Genomic DNA, 23408 nt, shown 5'->3' with positions numbered 1-23408 from the left:
ATTTGCGCGCCATTGTAAAAAATACTACTAATTTGCAGATTTTATTTTCACTGTAGTATTACAATGAGAGTTGCCTGTATACTGTCAGATTCATTTATTGATAAATTACAGAACGAGAGACTGTCACACCCCCTCCCGCTCCGTGCAAATTTGTTTGTTCCCCTTTCCCTGATGGGCTAGTTCAATTTGAATGTCAATGGTTACAACACCACAAAAGCGGTCCCTGTAAAAAACAGTTCTTTTTTCAAATTTGTGTTTAAAAAATCCAAAATTAGATTACACCTACTCGAAAACGAAAGATCAAACCAAAGAAGTTATATAATTAACTCAACTAAAGATTTAATGTAGATTCAACAGTTCCGTTGTACCTCTGATTTCCGGACATGTATTTGAGATTCCTCCGAAATGTTCTCCCTTTCTCAAACTTAGTTCGAATGTTCATTTCAAGCTTTAGTTTTTGATATTCATATTAATATGGATTGCGATACGAATTGCGACGATGTTGATAAAATGTTGGTTCCAATTTGTTTTGGTAAACGAATTTAAATAGAGCATTTATTTCCAAAAGAAACCATGCAAGGTTGAGTCATGACAGGCAAAATCAATCAGTAATCATTAATCATATTTTTTATGATATTCTTAAACAAAAATACTAATTAAGGTAACATTAGATACATAAGAACGGTAATAGAAAAAAAATAACGCAGTAATAACGAGAGAAAACAGTAGGTATATTTAAGTTTGGCTTAATTTCGACAAACAATCACAAACATCACAGCACCCAGAGAGCTTGATTATATGAAAACAAAATACAATTTAAAATCAAACCAGAAACCATCCAACTAAACCCAAATTCTTAGACTAGTATGCTACAGACGCAATCTATAAATATAATTAATATATAACTTCAAGCGCAACGTCCAATAAAAAGAGAAAACAATTGACTTTATGGAGTAAACGACGGAGATTTTTATACATTTTCTTTTCGTACATAATACATGTTTATGTACCAACACTTCTACACCACGAGGGACGATGTAACATTACAATAATGGAGGTGGTGTTGACTCGGAACAAAGCGCTGATTGAATTAATTTACAAGTATTGAATTGATACCGGGAGTTAGTCCGCCATCCGCCATGGTGTAAAATATGTTGATTGGTGTAAAATAATACGATCCCATAAATTTGTCAAAGGCGATTGATTTATCGGTTATACTTTTCTAGACGACCGAAAAAAGGGACAATAGGGTTCCATACGGGTGTTCGACTTCGGATTTTGAGGTCGAATATTTATCGCGTGCATTTCTGTCAGCTGTCAAGGAAAAGTGCATTGTGTTTATTCCCAATTACATGCAAGCACATTGATTCTGCTTTGTACGTTCGATCCCGATCATACATAGTTATTGAGATTATCAAAAATACGTTAATCCAGAATTCATTGAATCTAAAACAAATTTATCTCAGTATACTTACCATTAAGTTTGTGAACAGTAGATCACGCGTCCAAAAAAGAGTGTTTTTAATTTTCGCTTATATAATAAGTCAAAACCAAATATTCCTGTGAAATCATAAGATTTGTAAGTAGATACTTAAATATCTACATTATAAATTAAGAACAGTGTATTATCTGTAACATGTTTAATTTATTTCAAATAAGGAATTATACAATTTGTCTAAAGAAACGTAAAATCTTTTTTTAATTTTCTTGAGGCAGGTAGGCACCTACCATAATATAGATTTTACAGCCCGTACAATGAATGAGTGCGAACTCTGGTGGTATAAAAATGCAGTATTAAATACGGTCACCATCTTGAAACAGAAACGGAATGTACAAAACAAATTTAAAGACAGACGAAATGCAAAACGGTCGAGTTGAGGCAGGATTTCGCTACGCTCACTCAAACCGCAGTAAGCTAAAAATTAAAGAAGTGCTTTCCATGTGGTCTAGTCCAAGTAATCTCCAAGCGTCACTGGTTCAAGCTGCAAACTAGGTTCAACATCAATGCAGGAATGCGAACGCAACGAAAATCGGGGTGTTTATAAAAAGTAGTAAAAACGGCATGCAAACTTATGCAATTAATTTATTATAATATTACATTAGTTCGTTCAAGATGGCGATGTAATTTGAAAGCACAATTGATTGCAATACACTTTCTGTGGTTTCTTTACGCAATTTGAAATACAAATGTACACCTAATTTAAATTAAGATAATTTGCGTTTAAAATTACCGTGATTTAAAATCTATCACAAAGAGATAAAAAATATTTGCGTTGACCTAAAAATTCTATGAATTCTCTGAAAAAATTTTGCAAATTTAATGACATAAGATATCACGGTTCTAGCGTTTTTTCTGCTTCCGACAAAAACATTTTTTCATCAATATCTTACTAATTTCGTCTGTGAAGAGAACGCTTGTTAAATGTAGATATACGCAATATTAATAAAAGAGTAAAAAAGTATGGAGAAGTTTAGAGAAATTTGGCTTTATTGTTAAGATATTTGAAATTTCCGTGGGGTATCTCCAAAAAGGTCCGGTAAGGTGAGCTAAAAAAAATTATTTCAATATTCTAACTAATTCTTTTTTAATATGGTGACATTAGTTTTCAAGTTGGTATCAGTCACAATTCTTAGGATGTTAAAAACATAAAATTCCTATTGGTTTAGTTATATAATCATAACTTATTCAGGGAAATTATAATATAAACATTTTTAAACAAGAACACCTTCAACAATTATTTTTACATGCGGCTGCCGCTGATAGCTCCATTAGAACCTCCATTTCTGAAACGTTTAGGTACGTTTACCAATGTAGTTCACGTGGAACATGGACACATTATAATGCAGCAATCATCGGTACGCCTTTTATTTATAAGCAATAATTAATTCTTTGAATACCTTCAATACAAAAGATCAACCTTTGCATTTGTCATACAAAACATTTAACGCAGTATATCGAGTCAGAATTTGTACCTATTCTTAGTGTACACATTGTGTCGTGTGGTACCTACACTGTGAGGCAGCAATATAATCGCGGAGATGGTATCGCGCATGACGCAGGGCGTAGAGGCGTCGCGCGTCGGTGCAGATAATATTCCGCACCACCTGAGATAGCTATCGATAGAAATAGTGCAGCGGCAGGGCAACTTACTCGCTTAGAACCAGCAAGCTGCTAGGAGCGGCGCTTATCACGCACATAATTGTCGCGAGATATTATCATACGGTTTGAAGGGAGATTTATCTGTTGAAGGAAATTGTTGGGATACAAGATTAATAATCAATGTCACCAACAAAATAAATATAATGTGTATCAAAACGGTGTATTTTTAAATGGATTTATTTAGTTTTAAAAAAAATACATTTTAAATACTTACTTGCAAATTAGATGCTGCATTCTTTCAGATTATTATAAGTTAATAAGCTTGGTGTTGAAAGAAATTAATAGAATTCACGATTAATGAATCGACCTAATCAATGATTAGTACATACCCACGTTTCTCCCGATATTTTTCACTCTCGTTTACATAGTAAAAAAACACTGTTTATGTATTATTATGCCATCACAAGTCATAACACACCATCGTCCTTAGATTTACGGTGGTTTCACCTATGGCGGCAGTATTGTATACATATCAGGTTAGTAAAAGTTAAAGTACACCATAATATTACATAGACACTACACATACTATATAAAAATACATGGATTCTACATGAAGTGTATTATTTAATGTCGCAGTTAAAACAAAAGTAGATGATAATCTATTTAGTAAAACTAAAAACATAATACAAATACTAATGAAATTGTGTTATGTTTAGTTTTGGGTGAATGGTTTTGGAAAAAATGTGTACCTTTAATTATTATTTATTCTGTGATCTGTTTTTTTCAGATTGTGTATGATTGATAATCTCACTTACAATCTTCTGTATGCAAATAGATTATTTCATTAAAAATGTAATATACATAATTGAAATTAAAATAAATATTTTCACCTAACTTCAGCATCAGACATATTTTGCTTCTATAAATATGTATATATATTTTGTTATCACCCTGCTAAATGTTCCTAATAAATAAGAAAAAGGTACTTTTAACTATGTTTTTATGTGCTTTTCAACTAAAGCAAAATTATAAAATAAATGATGGCGAATGAGCAAATTTTCAACAGTCAGTATCGCCTTGGTAAGAGATATCCATTCTGAATCAAAAAATTTCTTGAAATGGCTTTAGTCGTGTTTAGTGACCAGATCTGAGTAGGTACTTAATAACCTTATTATTTTTCCCTCAACTTCCCACTTCTTCCATCCTCATCAGATTCCCTAAGAACGGGGATGCTATCAATCTACTGACCCTGGTCAGTTGACACTCACGAAATCACATAAAAATAATCTGATAAGATAGATAAAAAGTTAACTGAAATTTTTAGAAATTTTCAAAAAAACATTATACAATTCAACAAAAAAACACAACGGTGAATATTGCGTAGTGAGTGGACCACGCGTTTGACAACAAGTAGGCACGTCAAACGCGTGGTGCATTTTGTTGACAAAACGCAAAGTTTTCAAACATTGCTCCTAACAATGACAGCGTTAAAAGTTTAAGACAACCGCTGCAAGAAGCCGACTGTATCACTTAAAAAACCCAACACAAAACCACGTATCGGCGCGCTAAAAAAGTAATTCGGAGGCATTTCAAAACAATGGTCAGTAGGTTTGTTGGGAAAGGCGAGCAAAAAAAAAATCGCCAACCTGTTTGAATGTTTGCGAAACGGTAGCGGCGGACCGAATCGAAATCAAATTAAAATTAAAAACAAGCGACAAACCAACACACGCGCAGAACGGCGGGGAAACAATGCGCAGTCGAGCCCGCGACCAATTCACGGGAGAGGTGTGACATATGACCCCGGCTCTCAAATAATATAAACATTACGTCTGGGTCGTATACCTTCAAGACGCTTTCATTATTTAATGACTTACGTTTTGTAGAGAGATCAATAACTTTAATCAGAAGAGTTTGAATTATATTGGATTTAAATTAGTGGTGGGAACCAAATGGGTCATTTTAATAATCGAATGACGTTTGGTGGTACAACGTCTCACTTACTCGGAGTTAGCGGTGGCAAGGGCAAATCTACAATCTTTCGCAAGGTTTCAACTAACTAAATAATTTAAATATTCCAAAAAGATGTATATCATGAGAGTATTTAAATTAGCCTAAAATACTAATTTCGTTTGTATGTGCGACCTGCGTAGTTCTGGTTCAATGAAATCGAATTATCTTTGAATTTAAGTCTCATTTTCGAAATTGGAACTAGTCGTTTGAATAATTCAGACAAGTGATAAAGTACCTACCTACAGTATAATATTCGGAAAATTATTTTAATTGTCATTTTAAAAGTAGGAAATGATTTGAAAAAAAAAAGAATATCCATTTTTTTTTCTCGGTTCTGCGCTAACAGAAAAATAATTAAAGAATTCGAATGTTTTGATTCCTAAGAGAAACGACCAATTTTCAATGTATATTTCGATTATGATTCCCTAAACGCGTAATTTATTCTCAATTAGGAAGGTAGTAATAAACATCAAAAAACATATTTTATTTTAGGCATATATTGAACATTAGTTAAATATGTTAAAAATGTATATATTTTTTTGATTAAAAAATAAATATATACATATATATATATATAATGCCATCGGGTCGTTTACTCATTATTCGTTTTCAAAATAGGGATTTGATTTTTATCTACATTCCTTAAATTACAATTACTTCGGAAGCCGTGGATTACTCTAACTAGGTTACTTAGTTTTGGATTCTGGAAACGCAATTCCGAAGAAGTTACAAAATTAAAAATATTGTCCGTTCATTGTATTATTTTACATTAAACCTAATACTTACAATGCTGCGTATAGACACGAGAAAAAATTCGCAAGCAGAGCCATGAATTACGGGAAAGGAACGAAGCAACCGCAAGTAGCGTTTCGCGAATTTGAGGTTGCCTCGTTCCTTTTCCATAAGTCGTAGTTTAGCTCAGCAGTTCGACTCATATGTTTATATGCACCCTAATACTACGTATACACAGGCGATCCGAACTACCGAGAGGAATCTCAACTTATGCGAAAGGAACGAACTTTCCCGTAATTCGTGGCTCGGTTCGCACGTATACATTATTCCGTTCTAAGATTTCCGGAAATTGAAATCTTTACAACGAAATAGAGTAATAATTGCGTTATAAAATTATGAAAGAATATTATTATATATAATTAATCATTTTATATATAAACTACGTTTTCTAGATATCAGACTTTTTTTTAAATAGGTATAAACCTACTTAAAAGATTTTTCATTTTGACGAATCATTTTGATAAGGAACCGTTTAGCGTAGGTTAAGTATATTTTCATCCCTAATTGATTTGAGAGATATGAAAGTGCTTTCAATTTAAGGATCAACGTTAAACTTACCTATCCTTAGAGGGGTCGTATTGAAGGACGGTCATGCCGAATTATTGGGGTAGTTAAAACGCTTAGTAATTATTAGTAAAAATGCTGACACAACTAAATAGAAATAATAATTATTAATGGATTCAGTTCAATTTGAAAAAGGTAATAAAGTTTGAAAATGGTAAGCTTCCGGATACTTCATTATTTAAGTGGGAAAATATCGATACAGAAATTGATAAACATAAAAAAATTTGCAGCATTAAAATTTATAAAATAGCGTGTTAAAAAGAAAACACTGCGCATTAAATCTAAATAAGACAAATACTCAAGAATATTTTACTAAAGGAACAGCGTTGCCCGATCCTCACTTCTCGAAATTAATATATGAGGTGACCTACGAAACGGAAAGCAGTATTTTTTTCCGATATGACACAACTTCGTTATTAAAGTAATAAAATCCCTCCGAAAGCTTCAAACAAATTCTTTCAAATAAACAAGCTATATAAATACAAACGTTACAGACAAATAAAATCAGTCCGAGAAAATCGCCCAAATCGAAGAAGTCAAAGAAAAGTCAGGGCACGCCACTGATCCCGCCATTAGGCCGTACACACACGGGAGCAGGATGCGCGATAATATCGGCCCATTAAGTAATTAATCGATAGGAACCCGACCACGCCCAACAATCTTTCTTCTGCCTTTCATCACACAACCAACACACCAACTTCTCCAGCTCCAGTTAACCTGCTACATCATACTCTTTACAATCCGCCGCTGGTCGAATGACGAAAATATGAAAAGGATGTGAAAGGTAAATAAAATAGAAGCTTTAATCTATGGGTCAATTGATTTTGTACAGGTAATTAATTTTCGCTGGCAAATTAGGAAGAAGGCTTAAGTGATAAGAAAAGAGTTGGAATTGGAAAAGATTGATTTATTCATACATTTACAAACCAAAAAATAGGCATTCATTTCAAAGACTCAAAAAAAATTACATAAAAGAAAAATATTAAAAAATAATTATTATTTCGTAAGCACTAACTATCATAAATATAAACGTATGTAACAAGAGTGTGCAGCTACATAGAATAAAAAGCTGTGCATTCCACAAGAGAAGAAGAAAAATTATATATCAGTTTTTTTTAAAAGTTTCGATTAAAAATGGAGTTCCATTACCTAGGCATTACTGAGTGTTTATTTTACTCTGGAACGAAGTGCAAATTATTATGCATTTCTCAAAATTACATATAAATTGTGAATGAACTGCACGTGTAACATTTGACGTAATTCTATGATTCACTCAAATCAGTTATTCTGTATCTTGTCGTAAACTATAGACTATAGACAATATTTAAGTATTTTTCATTATTACATCTCACTTGGTGGTAACACAGTAAGTGGAACGTAAAGTAATTTTGTGAGTACCCATACGGCCGTAAATGGATTAAATAAATAATGAATCTTCAAAAATATTCAGGATTATTAAGACAAAGCAAATAAGCTTTCTCCATCCAACCTACAAATTACTTAATATTTACTTACCCTCTGTGCCTCGCGCGGGTCGATCTTTAGTATGAGCTTCTAATTTAATTGATATTATTTCCCCAGTCGATAGGGCGAGGCAGTCTCGCCCGATAATAATTTATGACCCATTCGTCGATAAATGCTCAACGTGATTTTAATTACTTACTAAAGACGACGCCCCTATATGGGTAAGCCCTGTTAGTCACATTTCATACTATGTAAGCCAAGTAAGTGAGGGAAAACTAAATATTGGGATAATGCTTTCATTAATCGTAAATAGATCTGATGAAATGATTCATAATCTGAATCGATTTGAATTGAAAATTGTCAAAAGCTTCGTGGATGACAATGGTGGTGTTGGGAAGTAAATAATAAAGTGGGTATAATTATTTTATTGATAAAAATTTACATTGAATATTGAGAATTATGATATTTAAAATTTTCAGAAATGCTTGCCAGACTGTTGAAAATGAAGTCACGGTTATGCACAGACTGTTAAATGGTCTCAAGATAATGATGAATATTTGTTTTGTAAGCCTGCACTTAAAATTAAAATTGATATTTTTTTTCGTTTGATTGGTGGATTTACTGTCATATTCAGTTATATTATTGATTAACAACAGTGGATATCATTTTTAAACTCATTGTGAGAATACTCACCAAGAGTAAAAAATACATGATAACAAAACTGATAATTCGGGGACAATCGTCGGAAGATGAGGTTCGTACCCATGACTGGTACGGGCGGAGTTCCTACATTGCAGTCTGCAGGAAGAAGACTGCCATTATGATAGCCAATCTCCGATAGGAGAGGATACCAAAAGAAATTATAAGAATTATGAGCAAACTTCTTTATTTCCAAAAAAGATCGTAACGTCCGATTTTCGCAGCTAGAAAATAAATAATCAGTGATTTAAAAAAAACTTATATGACATTTCGCAGGAGCGCTTTTGTCTGTACAGTGTACAAAGATAGGGGAACCATGTCAAGCCAAGTAAGGTTCAGCATCGTTGTGAGGCGGGTTAGGGTAGGGGCTGTAGTAAAAGATTTATTAATACCAGTCTTGAGGCCCAGATTACATGAAGAAGGAAGCATATACGAGTCGACTTACACAACTAAACAAGTTTAAGGAACGAACCTTTTGTTGAAGCGAACGAAACCCCGATGAAGCCAACTTTAACTGTGAGCGGGTGTTCAGCTCGTGTTCGTGAAGTTTCACACACGTGCAACGATGCACCGGGAATCAATTAAAATACCCGTCGAACAGACGCAGCATTCCTATATTGCGTCTGTGCATTAGAGATGACAATCGGTATGTTAACAACGGATTGCCAATCAGACGGACCGCTCTCCTTTGCATAGAATCAAATAGGTTATCAAGTATTTTGGGGCTTTGGGGCTAAGTGTTTCCAAATTTATCAAGATAGGCATCAGAGTTTTTAAAAACTATAAAATGATATATTATACATTGCAGGTATTACGACTTGTATTCATAAACCATACTAAACCATCTTAAACGATTTACTGAAAGTTGTTGAACCCTATTGTTAGTTTTTTTCAGAGCTGAATTTGTGAGAAGTGAAGTTGAGTGCTTCAGTCACACGAACCTTCTACGAAGGAGAATTTCTGTAAAACAGATTATACGTTTGTTGCCAGCATGTATAGTTGTAATTTTCTTTACATTATTGCAAAAAACTATCAAAATTTCAAGTCTGAAGACGAACAATAAAAAATAATGACAAAACAGTTTTATTATCTTCCATTTTTTGTTACCAGTGGAGATAATGATATCCTCACTGGAACTGGAACCGTGCTAAGGATTAAAATTTAATTATATGAATAATATGAAGTTGCTAAAAAAATTATAAATATGGTGTTTTTTGGTGCGGCTGAGGGGTGTCTGTTTCAGTCTGTAATTGGTCTCAGTATGTTTTCTATTTCAGATCTCCGTATGTTTTCTATTTCCGATCTCAGTATGTTTGCTGTTTCCGATCTCAGTATGTTTTCTATTTCCGATCTCCGTATGATTTCTATTTCCAATCTCAGTATGTTGTCTATTTTCGATCTCCGTATGTTTTCTGTTTCCGATCTCTGTATGTTTTCTTTTTCCGATCTCAGTATATTTTCTATTTCCGACCTCCGTATGTTTTCTATTTCCGATCTCAGTATGTTTTCTATTTCCGATCTCTGTATGTTTTCTATCCAGCTATTTACTTAAGTTTTAAATGTAATAATGTTGTGATTGTTAAATGAGAGCAGGATTTTGTTTTAGAGTTAAGAATCATAGTACACGATTTTTGTCCAAATGTTGTATTTGTAATTGCTTGCTGGATATGTTTTTGATCCAGTGATCTAGTGTTTCTAAATGGTGGTACGAATCAATACAGCTGGTCTAGCGTTTACCAATGTCTACCGTAAAATATCTTTAGTTTATTCCCAGAGAGGTAGATACTAGATAATTACTTTTAGCATGGCCCTTGGTGAAAGACCACCATTTAACATCTAAAAGTTCCTTCAAATGGCTCCATCCGTATTTATAGATCAAATCTAAATAGCCAGGTAGTTCCCAGACCATCCCTTCCTTCTCCACTACCTTCAGGCTTAAAAGATATCTCAACTAGGGATGCCATAATCTAACTGGTTCCGGGTAGTGAGATAAGCACATCAAATAAAATATATTTTTTTAAAGAAGTTGACCTTCATTTAATTTCAGTAGGTAGGTGCGAAAATTTCTGTTTCTATGAAACATTTCCTAACCAAGGTGTTCCTAAAAAGTGGTATTAAAATATCCCAATTGAAAGCGATCATCTTAGATTATCACTAAAACAATAAAAAGGTCACACAATCCGCGCATAAATCATCATAATTGGTCCCAGCCTGGCTAACCATTGTAAAATAGTTGCGAAGAATCATTATTTCGGCTCATTATCAGGGCCGGTCAAGTCCGGGCCGGGGTCGTCCAGGGTTGGCTGGCGACAGGGCCGCCCCCCGGGTAACTAACGGCCGAGATTCGGGGCCCGATAGCGGAAATTAGCATCGGCCCGGACGCCAAGAGCGGGGCCTTTGTTTGGCCCGATGTTTATGGAACAGGATAGTGCGTAAGGGTTGCCAAGAATATTATATTTTTTTTTTACATTAACTTCACACACGAGGCCCTGAAATAAATAATTTACCTCAGGGCCTATGTCATCTTTGGGGATGCTGTGTGAAAGGTCATTTTAAGGGGTGGGTAGGGATCTAGGGTTCAGTGTGTCCAGGAGTGACGAACGAATAAATATATCCCTCCCACTGCGGGGCTAGGCGATGGGTCGAGAGACCAATCGGAGAGGTCAAAGGGTCTCAAACCAGCCTCTCTCAATCTGGTCAAACGTCACGCAGCTGGCGGGCAGGCATATCCAGAACACACCTCATCCGATGTGTGTCAAGGGGTTGTAGAAATAAAATTAGATGATGAGAGAAAACATCAGCAACAAAAATAAATTAAGTCTTGAACCGGAGTGTTAAAATATCAAATTTAATGGTTAATTCAAAAAAACTAAAAACGCTGTTTAAAGTGGGAAATATATGACCAATGTCTTGTCTTAATTTATGAGAGTTAAATTGATATGCTAAGTTCCATTATGAACGATGAAAACAACAAGTCACAAGTTGTAGATAATTGCTCTATTATAGAAATTGACAGATAAGTCCCAAAACTCACGGTTCGATAGATTTTACAAATGTTTTAAACTTTATTTATTCATTAACGCACTATGTCTAATTACAATACAATACATATTACACTAAGTTAATACAGGGAGAAATGATACAATTTAAGATAATAAATTACACCTACGACAAAAAGAGGGCACAAAAACGATAATGTCATGTCAAGACATAAACAAGGTTTTGACGTAGTTCGCGATTAGTTATTTGTATTATTTAAGTATTTATTTTTAAAAACAGTAATATAAAATTTGGCTTTCGGCTGGTTCAAATTCCAGAAAATTGCATTTTAAACTAGCTGTAACCCGCCACGCAGTGGCTTAGTCTGTATGTGCAGATAGAGAAACATTAGCGCGTGTTGCTTTTAAGTCTAACAGATGGCGCTGTTTTTCAAAAAGCATATTTGTCCAAGAGATGGCGCTGTTTTTTAAAAAGCACGTTTTATCTGCAAGTGACATCTATATAATATTTAAAAACACACATGTATTAGAATGCAACGTTGTGTCAAAATTTCAAAGCAATCGACGAAGCACTTTCGGAGATTTAAGGTTATAATAAAATAAAACAAAAATATAAATAAAAATTCAAATTTGTGTAATACAATGGGGTAATTACACAAACTATGAATACCGTAAAAAATGTGTGGAAGACTTAAAATTTATTTTTCTGATTATGATTATTGTTCTGAAATGTGTAATTTCAGTAATTTATCAAGTATTGATTTAAAAAACTATCTAAAACTCCACATTAAGAAACGGTTCCAACTGGCTACAACATCTTTACGACATAGAAAACGCTAATGTCTGGTAAGACAGCAGTCACCAACGTCGCCCGGCGTGACGTCAACCCCGCCGAATTCATGACTAAAAACGAATATGTCGTTTTGGCGGCAAATCGAAAATGGCTCATTTGAAATAGTTACAGAATATTTATTCGGCAACATAAAAATACCTTCAGTATTGTAATTTTTTAGTAAATAAAAAAAGTCCACTGCCTCTAGTTAGGCTGAAATTGTAAGATCAGTATAAGTGGGGAAGTTAAAATTGAGCACCATTAATTTAAAATTATCAGTACTTACGAAAGAAATTTGGTCAACCTTTGAGACAGTGGCGTGCCCGATTCGGCTGGTCTAAGTCTGGGCGCGGAATCACAGCGAAGGGCCATTTTTCGCCCTGTAATCGGCCGCGATCGCATTAGCATCGGCCCTTATACAAATGTCCGTCCGGCGGCTGCCTACACCGCCGCGTACACGGCCGAATATCGCCCGAGCTCGAGCCCTTAACCCCCAAATTGCGGCCAGATCTGGCGACACCAGATCGAGATACCGACGAACAACACAAGTGGTGATATTCTGCATCTTGAAGTTCCTAATTCAAATAAATTTTTAAAAACTTATTTCTTTATATGCACGCATAACCGAAATATCTACATCCTGCAGTTCCTAAATCAAAAAATACATTTTGTATTTAATGTAACACAATTTCTGCATTATGAAGTTTCTATTTAGAAAGTATATTTACTTCGTGTATAGATGGTGTCCGGAAACTAGTGGTATAAGCGGGAAACTGGTGAATCTACACTGCAAACCAAGCCAAAAATCTTTTGTATTGCATTAAAACGATTAAAAAAATTAAATAAGCTTGGAAAACAGAAGTACATGTCCAATCTACATTGTACCCACATAACCACGTTTTTTATGTTTCACGATATGTTTGCAAATAACAAAATTATGCAAACTTAACCTTGATGGAATAAAAAAATGAATTTATGTTGCTGGCCATCTTTATTTACGTTTGCCGCTTGGGCAAATGTTACCCGTTAACAAAAAAAACGGAAAAATAAGCCGCTACCAGGTTAGTGGCTACACACGTTAACGAAAAGTAAGAATCTCTTCGGCAGAATTAATTACGCTCACTTGGCTCTTAAAAATGCGACGACAAGTCAGTGTATGTACCCCGAGCTTTACAATGGGGGAACAGGGATAGAACATGTAGAAACTGCGGGCGGGAGCGGGTAGCGTGGCGAAATCAAACGTTTAAGACCTAAAGACACGGGACATTTTCAGACAAGATGATGTATTATGTTGATCCTTTGTTGGGATGGCTGGAATCGTAATTGAAATTCATTTTTGTTTCTGCGGATTTTTCAGGGAATTTCAAACACGGTGCGTTAATTCGCACAAGTCGGGGACAATGCGAAGATTTGGAAATTGAATCGATGTGCATAATCGAAACATCCATTACGAAGACATCAAATATTATAATCGAAATATTTCGATTTGTAATTGAGGGTTAATTTTATTAATAAATTTAACAATATTTTGTGTAAAATTCAAATCTAAATTGAGAAACATTTGTAATTTTACAAATACGTAGATATATAAGAGAAAAAATTGGGAATTTTGTACTGCATTGTAATATGTAATTTTTTCCTATGGTAGAGCAGGATACCTACCACAAAAATAATCATATATTTGTATGAATCAAGCAGCAAAAGTTATCGAACTTGCAAAGCTTTTTCTGTCTGAATTTTCTAGGTAAACGCAATTGTTTTCGGCTCGCAGTGTCATTATAACCAGGAGCTATAAAACTTTTAAATGCATTTTTACTGCTTAGTCAATTTGAAATTCTAACGAAGTAGTGGATAGTCGGACAGTGTAAACATATAAAAACGATAAAATAAAAGCCTTAAAAATTTGCTACAACTTACCACCATGGTTATCAACACACGTAATTTGCATTCTAAGGAAAAGCTTTTAATTATATATTTTTTTAATTTTTTTTTTTATTCTAGATAAAAGAAAATTACATTTTTCACTTATTTAACTAGAAATAACATATACATTACACATAAATATATTACACACTGATATTATTCACTTTCATTGTTTTGTTGATTGAGCATAAAACTGAACAATTTTTTTTTAAATGTACCTATACTTTTTTCATTTTTAATTTCATCTGGGAGGCAATTGTATATGTTGCTTCCCTCGTAACCAATGGATTGCTTGCCATAATGAGTATGTATGGGTGTTTAAATGTATTTTATCGTGTTGCCGTGTAAAGTGTGTGTGCACTTGGGACGTTTTAATGAGTTCTGTATTTGTATGTGTGAGTTTATTATTTATTTTGTTAATAAGAAGACATGTATTATATTCATACAATTTTCTTAATTTTAATAGTTTTGTTTCCATACATAATTAAAGGTATATCCGCTTCATGTATGTTATTTGCTTCTCCACATTCTCCGCTTATTTTTGACGGCATTTCTAGTTGCTCACTGCTAGAGGAGAAATAATAAACATTAAATACCAACGCTTTATTTTAATTTAATTTCAGACACAAACAGCTGCTGTGGTTTCCAAGACCACTGTCCGCATATTTAAATATGCAGGTACGTGCAATAGAAACCAATAGGCAAATAAAGCTCACAGAAGAGAAAGATATCAACACCAAATAAAAAATAAAAAAAAAATAAAATTATTCAGACAAAAGATTCAGTTTGACTCAAGGTTGATTGAAAATTTGAAAACATAGTTCATTAATTAACATAAGCATTGTTGTCATTGTCAGCCCTTCTACTTTTAACACGTGGTGGATGAAGGTCAGTTCCAAGCTTCTTTCACATATAGAGGTCTTGTCGAGTAATAATTATGAAAAGTGATTTTAAATACTAAATAGGTAACTTCACGGAAATTCAAAAAATCTCATGTAAAGTAGTCGTTTTTAAACAGTGTCAACATTTTAATAAAATTATTATCTAACCTTCGCAAGGTGAAATAAAAAAAAAAGAAAACGCTACATAATACACGATGGAATTAATGTTGCAAGTATAACAGTTCCATTGATTTAAAATTAAGATATAAAAAACTGTGCGAATGACGCTACAGCTCACAGTTTGCGAGTTTATATTGAGACAAACAATTTTCTGCGTCATAATTGAAAAATGTCCAGAAACTGCAAGATAAATAAAACAACAACGAAGATGATATCCAAATCCCTGATACCCTAAAATGTGTAATAATCAAAGTTTTAGTAGTTCATATACAAGTTAAAGTTCGAATATAACTGGTTGAAACGGGTTTGATACACCAATAAAAAGTGAAACAAATTTAGAACTATTTTATTAAATTCATACTCATTACAATAGAACTCCACCACGAATTTCACAAAGAGAAATTTCAACGGTAGTTTAAATTAGCTAGCATATTTCCTCACCTTTAATCCAATGTGCATCTTGATTGTGTAGAGTCCTACAAGGTCCTGTCATGGCAAAACTTTTGGCCGAAAACCGGTATTTTCACGCCAACCACCGACTTTAGCCCATGCCTTGGTGGACCATGAGACTCACACCACCAAAGCAAACCCCTTCCCAGCGCGCTTGATCAAGTGTTTCATAAATTGCCAACTCATTAGGTGGCAGATTTAAGATTAAAGCGGCGAAGGACCACTCTGCTTTGGCCCAAATTAACAGCAAAAAAAGCTTGCGAGGTGACATTTCTGGCCCAATACTTCACGGTTCTCTCTTGTCGAGCGGAGGAAAGAACAAAGCGAATCTAGTCGGCGACAAATGGAACTAGGAGATCATTAACGGGAAATGGCGAGGCGAGGTGGGTTCTTTATGCTAATTTATACAAAAGGAAAAAATATGAACTAAAAAGTAGGAAAAGAGTTGGCATGTGATTTTAAAACATGTTGTTCGATGTTAAAAGTTTGCAAAAATGTTGATGACATTGGTTTTGGGAAGAGATTATCGTTCTGGGGAATCTTATCCCTTTTTTGACTAATCATTTTTGTACAGTACACTTGTAATTTGTACCATTATTGTATTGATATCTGTATTGCTCACTTCCCATGGTGCAGCGGATCTATACAATGCTAAAGAAAAAAGAAGAAAAAAAATATTCCAAATACCTACTTTCACATTCAGTCCCATGGTTTGGGTGACTATTACATGGCGCTTTTAAGAATTTTTTTTTTGGTAGCGATCAAACTTTTATTATGTCCCTAGAATTGTATGGGATGGCAGCACTTTGCTTCCACGAGTTTGAAATACTAAACTACACATACTCTAGTATGGTATAATGCTAACATCGGCGACATTTATTACTTAAAATTAGCGCAATATAAACATGCACTGAAAAATTATTTTTCCATAATGTAACTTTATATACGCAATATGGACATGTTGAAATGAAATGATGATATTTCTCATTGTTATTTTTTTTTGTTATTTTTGGTTGTGATACACAAAATAATTGTATGTTATTTTTAAGTTTAAAACTACTATTATGTAATGATATTATTTTTCTTACTTTTGTACTCTATTATATGTTTATTTATAAAAGGCAGTATAGCCGTTTATGTATTTAAAATTAAAAAAAATAAAACATACATACACTATTGAACGATGAGCTGTGGCTGTAATGACAAAACGTACAGTTTCTACGATGTTGTGTTTTAAGGGATTTACATCATGAGCTATAGGGTTTTTAAAGATAAATTTAACTGTAAAAAAGTATGAAAAGATGCCGTTATGATTTATTCCGTGTTTTTTAATAATTGACAGAAACTCGGGCAGAAAATACAACATGGCAAGTAAGTACACGACGTGTATTCATTCGAGAAAAGCGAGTCATCAAATATCAGAAAATTAATTTTAAATCAATCAATGGAGGCACTTCTTTATGGTGGCTTTTAATCCGTGCAAATTTAAGCGAAAAACTCATTTAAATATCATGCCTTAATAAATTCCTTCGAAAAAAAACCACTACAACGCCATAAGGCTTTCATACATTTTGTCAGCAGAGCTCATAATTAATGCACGCGCTGTGTCATTTGTGCATTTAAAAAACGCATTATATTCACAAAACAGAACTGCATTAAGTGCAGCAGTGGTCCGACGAACAAACTGCAAAACACATTAGCATCAAACATTGAATCAGAATTAATAAGATTGGATCTATGCGGGAGCGATAGTGACCATAAGTTACAGAGTTATTCTGTGATTCGCAAAAATTGTTTTATGCCGTCTTTAGCTGTAAAACATAATAAAACGTAAAACATTAATAATGATATCCGATGGCTCCGGTCGGTGGCTGAGTTGACATCGCGTTTGGATCCCACCCAGGCGTAGTGTGTTCAATTTCTCAGCTGGCTAAGACCTCTATCACAACACAAGGAACATTCTCCGCTTACTGTGGTGATGAATTACTTTTCTTGCGGAAAATTGAACCCACGACGCCTGGGTTCAAACCCAACGTTTTTGACCACTCTGCCACAAACCGTTCAAATGTTTCACGTTACTAGTTTAATGTTTTCTTTATCACATCATAATGAAAATTTCTATTTATAATGATTAATATTTTATGTATCTACGGCTACCCGAATCATCCATTTTATAACATAACACAAGTTAGAAATACCACCTATAAAAAAAACATTTTAATTATAAAAGAAGGAAGGATTTAAATGTTGTAAGGTAGATAGAAGTCACACCTGCAATAAAAAAAAATAACGATAAATTTGTGTCTTTGGTTACCAGGACAACGGTTTTTAACTAATTTTTAAAATACTTCGCTCGAATAATAGGTATTCTAAAAATCAAAATCCTTTAACAAATTATCAAAATAACATAGTTTACAGGTTTTTTTTTCTGTATTCAGGTTTGTTATGGAAGGCCCATCTAGCGTAATCCATATCGATGAAGTCGGATTTCAGAAAGCACCAACGGGAATGTATTCCAGTGTAATTAAGGTCGCTTTTGTATTTTGTACTACATTAAGTAGATAAAATAATAAAAGGAAATTATCGTGGAATGGTGCAGAGAACGGAGTTAAATGAGATGTCGTCAATGCCACAGTCGCAATATGGCAAATGAAAGAACCTTTTCTACACACGTAATGGGAAAACTACATGCATTTACCTACATAGTAATTACTAGTAAATAGATATGTTAAAATCGAACAAGATTCGAAATACACATGTCTTCTAATTGCTGGATAGTTTTGGGAGCTGAACTGTGTTGTGTTGTTGCCTTGGCACTTTTAGCGTACACTAAACTTTACATAGTTGATGGCAATTTCCGTCTTTAATCCGGCGTGTTTTGATCATAAATAAGCTTAGGACATCCTTGGTAGACGACGCCTTATAGGTTAAGGTTCACATTCACGAGACTTTCAGGAGTAAATCCGAGTCAACGAGAAACAAAATCAAAGATGACGTAGTAAACGATAGATGACGATTTGGTCGGGAAGAGCAATATCTGAATAAACCTCCAGAAGCCTTAAGGAGAAAATCAAAGCCAATTAATAGCACAATAAAAAGGACAGAAAATTATTGAAGCGATTATTTGACTAAGTCTTTGGCACTTGTTCGGGTCTTAAAACTGATGACGTTTTGGCAAAGATAGCTGACGTCAGATAAGGAGGTGTGAATCAAAGTAAAATAGGAGCGCTGAAAACGAGAGACACATAATTAAGTGATTGACTTACCGATTGATTTCCGTTGTAGTTATGAAAAAGCTGAGAACGGATTTGACAAGGCAGTGCCAGACCTGAATATATATTTAGGAGTATATTAAAGGGTTAATAGAAATCAACGAGAACCGAAGTTATTGACAATCAAAGTTAATGAGAATCGATGTCAACAAGAATTGAAGCAATGACAATCGAAATCAACGAGACTCGAAATTAAAGGAAAGTTATAGACAGAATATACAACACGGTTATATGATAACTAAACACAGTGACAATTCAACACACTTTTAAAAAGTGATATAAATCATTAGAAACCATGAAAAAAATAATTTAAACCTAACCTAACCTACTTAACCCAGTTAATAAAGTTTTTGTTTCATCATTTTCCATGTCTTTTTATAACATTTTAAAGATGTGATGAATTATCATTGTGATGATTTATCCGGCCACCATACAATACACATTGGATTGATCGACTAAGTCGTTTTCTCGGCAATCCGGGTTCCAAAGTTTTGTGTTCTGTAGTGGAGGTGTTTCATGAGGCAGGTAAAGCTCTCCAAGCATTGTAGTGCAGATGCAGTATGGATAGAGTCATTGAATTATTCGTTGACATCTGTTCTGGTAATGAAGAAGTACAGGGCTATATTTAGGCTTACATAAAGGAGTCTTACATGGGTAAAGAAGCAAAAACAACCGGGAGCAGAAATAAAAGAGATAATTGAAGTAATTGACTTACCCATTGATGTCCGTTCTGGTCATGAAGAAACTGAGCACGCTTTTAGCGAGGCAGTGCCAGATCTGAGTCCACAGCCAGGAGGCCTTCTCTATGGAGTTGTTGATGAACTCTCGCGTCTCTTCGTCGGCGGAGAGCTGGTGAAACCGGCTGCTGACCCGGTCGCTCATTATAGTCAAGTCGCAGCGATACCACTGTAACAATAATTAATTCATTTTATGTATTGAAATCTAAGGCATTTCAAATGGTGATATGATGCTGGTGGCATTTTTCTGTCGACTAATGTCAGTTCGTTGGATGATACCTATTTTGTGCCAACTCTCCGGAAGTAGTATTATAAAATCCCTGTTTTGTGGAATGTGTTGAATCTGAAGGAAGCATGAAAGTGAAATAAGAATGGGAAACAGAAGATAGTACATACCTGGTGGCTTTTTAGATATCACCAAAGCCAAAGATCACTAAAGCATTTTCAAGGATTTTATTTCTACTAATCCCCCCCGAGGTGATATATTTAAAGAGGAACAAAAAACGCAGTTTTTTTAAACTAATGTAATAGGGCTAAGGAGATTACCTTTCTACCACACAGGTTGTCAAATTATTTAATGAATTGGAAGTGGGGTAAAGCTGTTGTTTTTTTAAAAATGTAGCTATTGTGTGGGTCATTTACAAGTGATAATAAATTTCAGGATTGAAATAACACATGCAAAAGCTTATCAAAATACTAATGGGATATATAAATAAGCGAAGACATCAATCTAAATATTTGTCTTGATGAAAATTCGTAAATTATTTTGAATTTTCACTTCACGATCGTCTTATTCACACTTTGAAAACCGTGAAATAACATTTTAATAAGAAGCCCAATTTTCAGGTATTCAGAGCGTCAACTAACTTTGATTAGATATCCTGTTGCCATTTTATTAACAGAATGGAAGTCAAAATTAATGAATGTATTTGAATTTGAAAAAAAAAGTTCTGAATCTAATTCTGACAATAATTTAACGAATTCAATAAAAACGATAAAAACCCATTTGCAAAATGAAAATTTTAATGAGTTAATTATGAGAAACCGCATGCATTTGGGTCATTCTCACGAAAAACTATTATTCATGCACGATTTAAACATTATGTCTTAAACGATAACCGAAATAGTAAATAATATTCTGATCGAAGTATGTTAGACGTAAAAAAACTCAAAACTAAAAATCTATAACAGCGAGCTCCGGCGTCATGAAACATGCACAATTTTTTTCTGTTTGGAATTTGTATTCAACAAGCTACTTTTATAATTTGTTATGAGGTTTTGAAATGATAATTTAACAGTAAATATATAAAAATATTTCTTTAAAACCTTCTCAAAAAAGCACATTAATAGAAATGTACCTAATGTGTGATTTGCCACACTATCCCACTTAAAATAACGTGTTAATGAAGGCTACCTAGAGTGTTTCGAAAAAAGCTCACCCCTGCTGGTAAAATTTTCCGTGGTTTTAGGTTCTCTGTACTAGTTTAAAATCTAACCTCTGTAATTGCTTGTCTAAAGCACAGTCGGAGAAACAAGCTCAATAAATATTGCCGACACGTCGGATTTTACAAATTTCATGAAAAAAAAAAAAAAAAAAAAATCGAACATCGTCAAAAACGAGTGCATTTAGAGTAGGTAAAGGCAAATAAAATGTACCAGTTGACTACTAATTATAATATCTTGTAATAAACTTCAAGTTCACATTTTATTCAGGAGTCAGAAGCATTGACAGGCGAATTAAAAATAGATAAATGGTAGCGAAAGGAAAGTAACAACATGAACACAATCTTTTTTATTAAAGCATCATCATTCGAATTTCTAATTATGCTAAGTGATTGAATGTGATAGCATGAAATGGATACTTCGCTTGAATATCGTAATATTTTTTTCAACACATGTCATGTTGAAAGTTAAAACGTTTTAGATTTTTCTGAATATCTATTAAGAATCTTTATATCTATTAGTTAAGCACGATTGAATCTCATCATTAAGCGAATGCCACAATATTACAGACAGGGAAGGACTTGGACAGGGAGGGGAGTGTTGAAATAATTACAAGTCTTATAAATTATCATGCAAAGACATTGTCCTCCATCACATTCTTGAAAATGGCGAAGCACCAGACGGTCCAACTTCACTCGTCAGTTTCCACATTTAAAATTCATCTAATAAATAAGGTTTTTCTGATGTCCAATTTTAAAATAGAACAAGGGAGCCCGAACGTCTGAGGAAAAATGCTTTGGAACAGTAAGTGTAAGAAACCCTTAGTGAGTAGGAAAAGTGCCTTGAAACGGTAAATGTAAGAAACCCTCAGTGAATAAGAAAAGTGCTTTGGAACAGTAAGTGTAAAAAACCCTCAGTGAGAACAGTCTTTTCAGTAAGTGTAAGAAACCCTAAGTGAGTAGGTAAATTGATTTGGAATGTTCAGTGTAAGAAACCCTCAGTGAGTAAGAAAATTGTTTTGGAACAGTAAGTGTAAAAAAACATCAGTGAGTAGGAAGAGGGTTTTGGAACAGTAAGTGTAAACAAACCCTCAGTGAGTAAGAAAAAACAAATCTCACTATTAACTAGCATCAAGAAGTACTGTTATCGCCATCCTCTAATTACAAGCATTTTAGCTGGGTAGCGCACAAAGATATTAGAAGAACGAGATGTGCTATGAGCAGTTCATACTGTGTGGAATTGTTTTGCCCAGTGTCGCCGGTTTTGTTCACCAATACTACTGCACACCTTCGCTTACGCTAAGGTATCCGCACTAATACATAGAACAGATTTCCGTGCGTACACGTCCCGATAGTATTCAAAGTATCCTAATTAGGTAGTACTCCGCCTACGGTCCGGCGGCCAACATAGCATATCTCGTTCTTCTAATATCTTTGGTAGCGCAGTAAACCTTAAATTATCACAAGGACAAAGTATCATCATAAGCCACGTATAAGAAACAAACAACAACAAAAACATAGTACATATTATAGGCAGGTAGGTACATCAGTATGGTATTTACATAAATAGGTGGGCATGTTGCTTGGCAAGAGGGAATACAATTATGTAATGTGTTTTCCGCACAGTGTAAATGTTTGATATAAATAAAGACAAACATTATATTCAAATGAGGAAGTACTGTGCGAGAGAATGGAAAGCAGTTACGGTGAGATGAAAGCGGATAATTAAACAGGTGAGAAAAAAGTGCGTATTTAGTTTGTTTTGAAGGTAGTGTTTGCAAGCTTCCTGTTTTGAATGACTTTGAAAGTTAAAAATCATTGTGTACCTACATAATTAATAGATTGCCCATTAAACGGACTCGCATTTAAATACGCTTTCATAAAACTGTATTGTGTATTGTATCGTATTCAGAACGCATTTTCTAAAGTAATTTACTAACCAATTTAAAACTAGGCCTCAGTGTCATATCACTTGAACAAAAAGTGTAATTTTTTTATACATTGCGTAAATTGAACCCTCCGGGTTACAGCTTGCTACCATATTAGGATGGCTGAAAGGAAAA

At 34.1% G+C, this 23408-nt stretch overlaps 1 protein-coding gene across 1 annotated transcript in view; it reads right to left on the bottom strand.

The window, feature by feature from the left end:
• LOC149422527 (protein-L-histidine N-pros-methyltransferase) overlaps nucleotides 1-23408 on the bottom strand; it is a 268633-nt gene that overhangs the window by 140723 nt on the left and 104502 nt on the right. The window contains exon 3 of the mRNA XM_089633847.1: nucleotides 19882-20072. Within this exon, the coding sequence (XP_089489973.1) occupies nucleotides 19882-20072 (191 nt within the window). The remainder of the gene's footprint in view (nucleotides 1-19881; nucleotides 20073-23408) is intronic.

Source organism: Hesperophylax consimilis, chromosome 7 (assembly GCF_061612785.1).
Source record: "Hesperophylax consimilis isolate HC1 chromosome 7, BYU_Hcon_1.0, whole genome shotgun sequence".
Classification (NCBI taxonomy): Eukaryota; Metazoa; Arthropoda; class Insecta; order Trichoptera; family Limnephilidae; genus Hesperophylax; species Hesperophylax consimilis.
The sequence above is the reverse complement of the archived record's forward strand: the minus strand, read 5'-3'. Positions and strand labels throughout refer to the sequence as shown.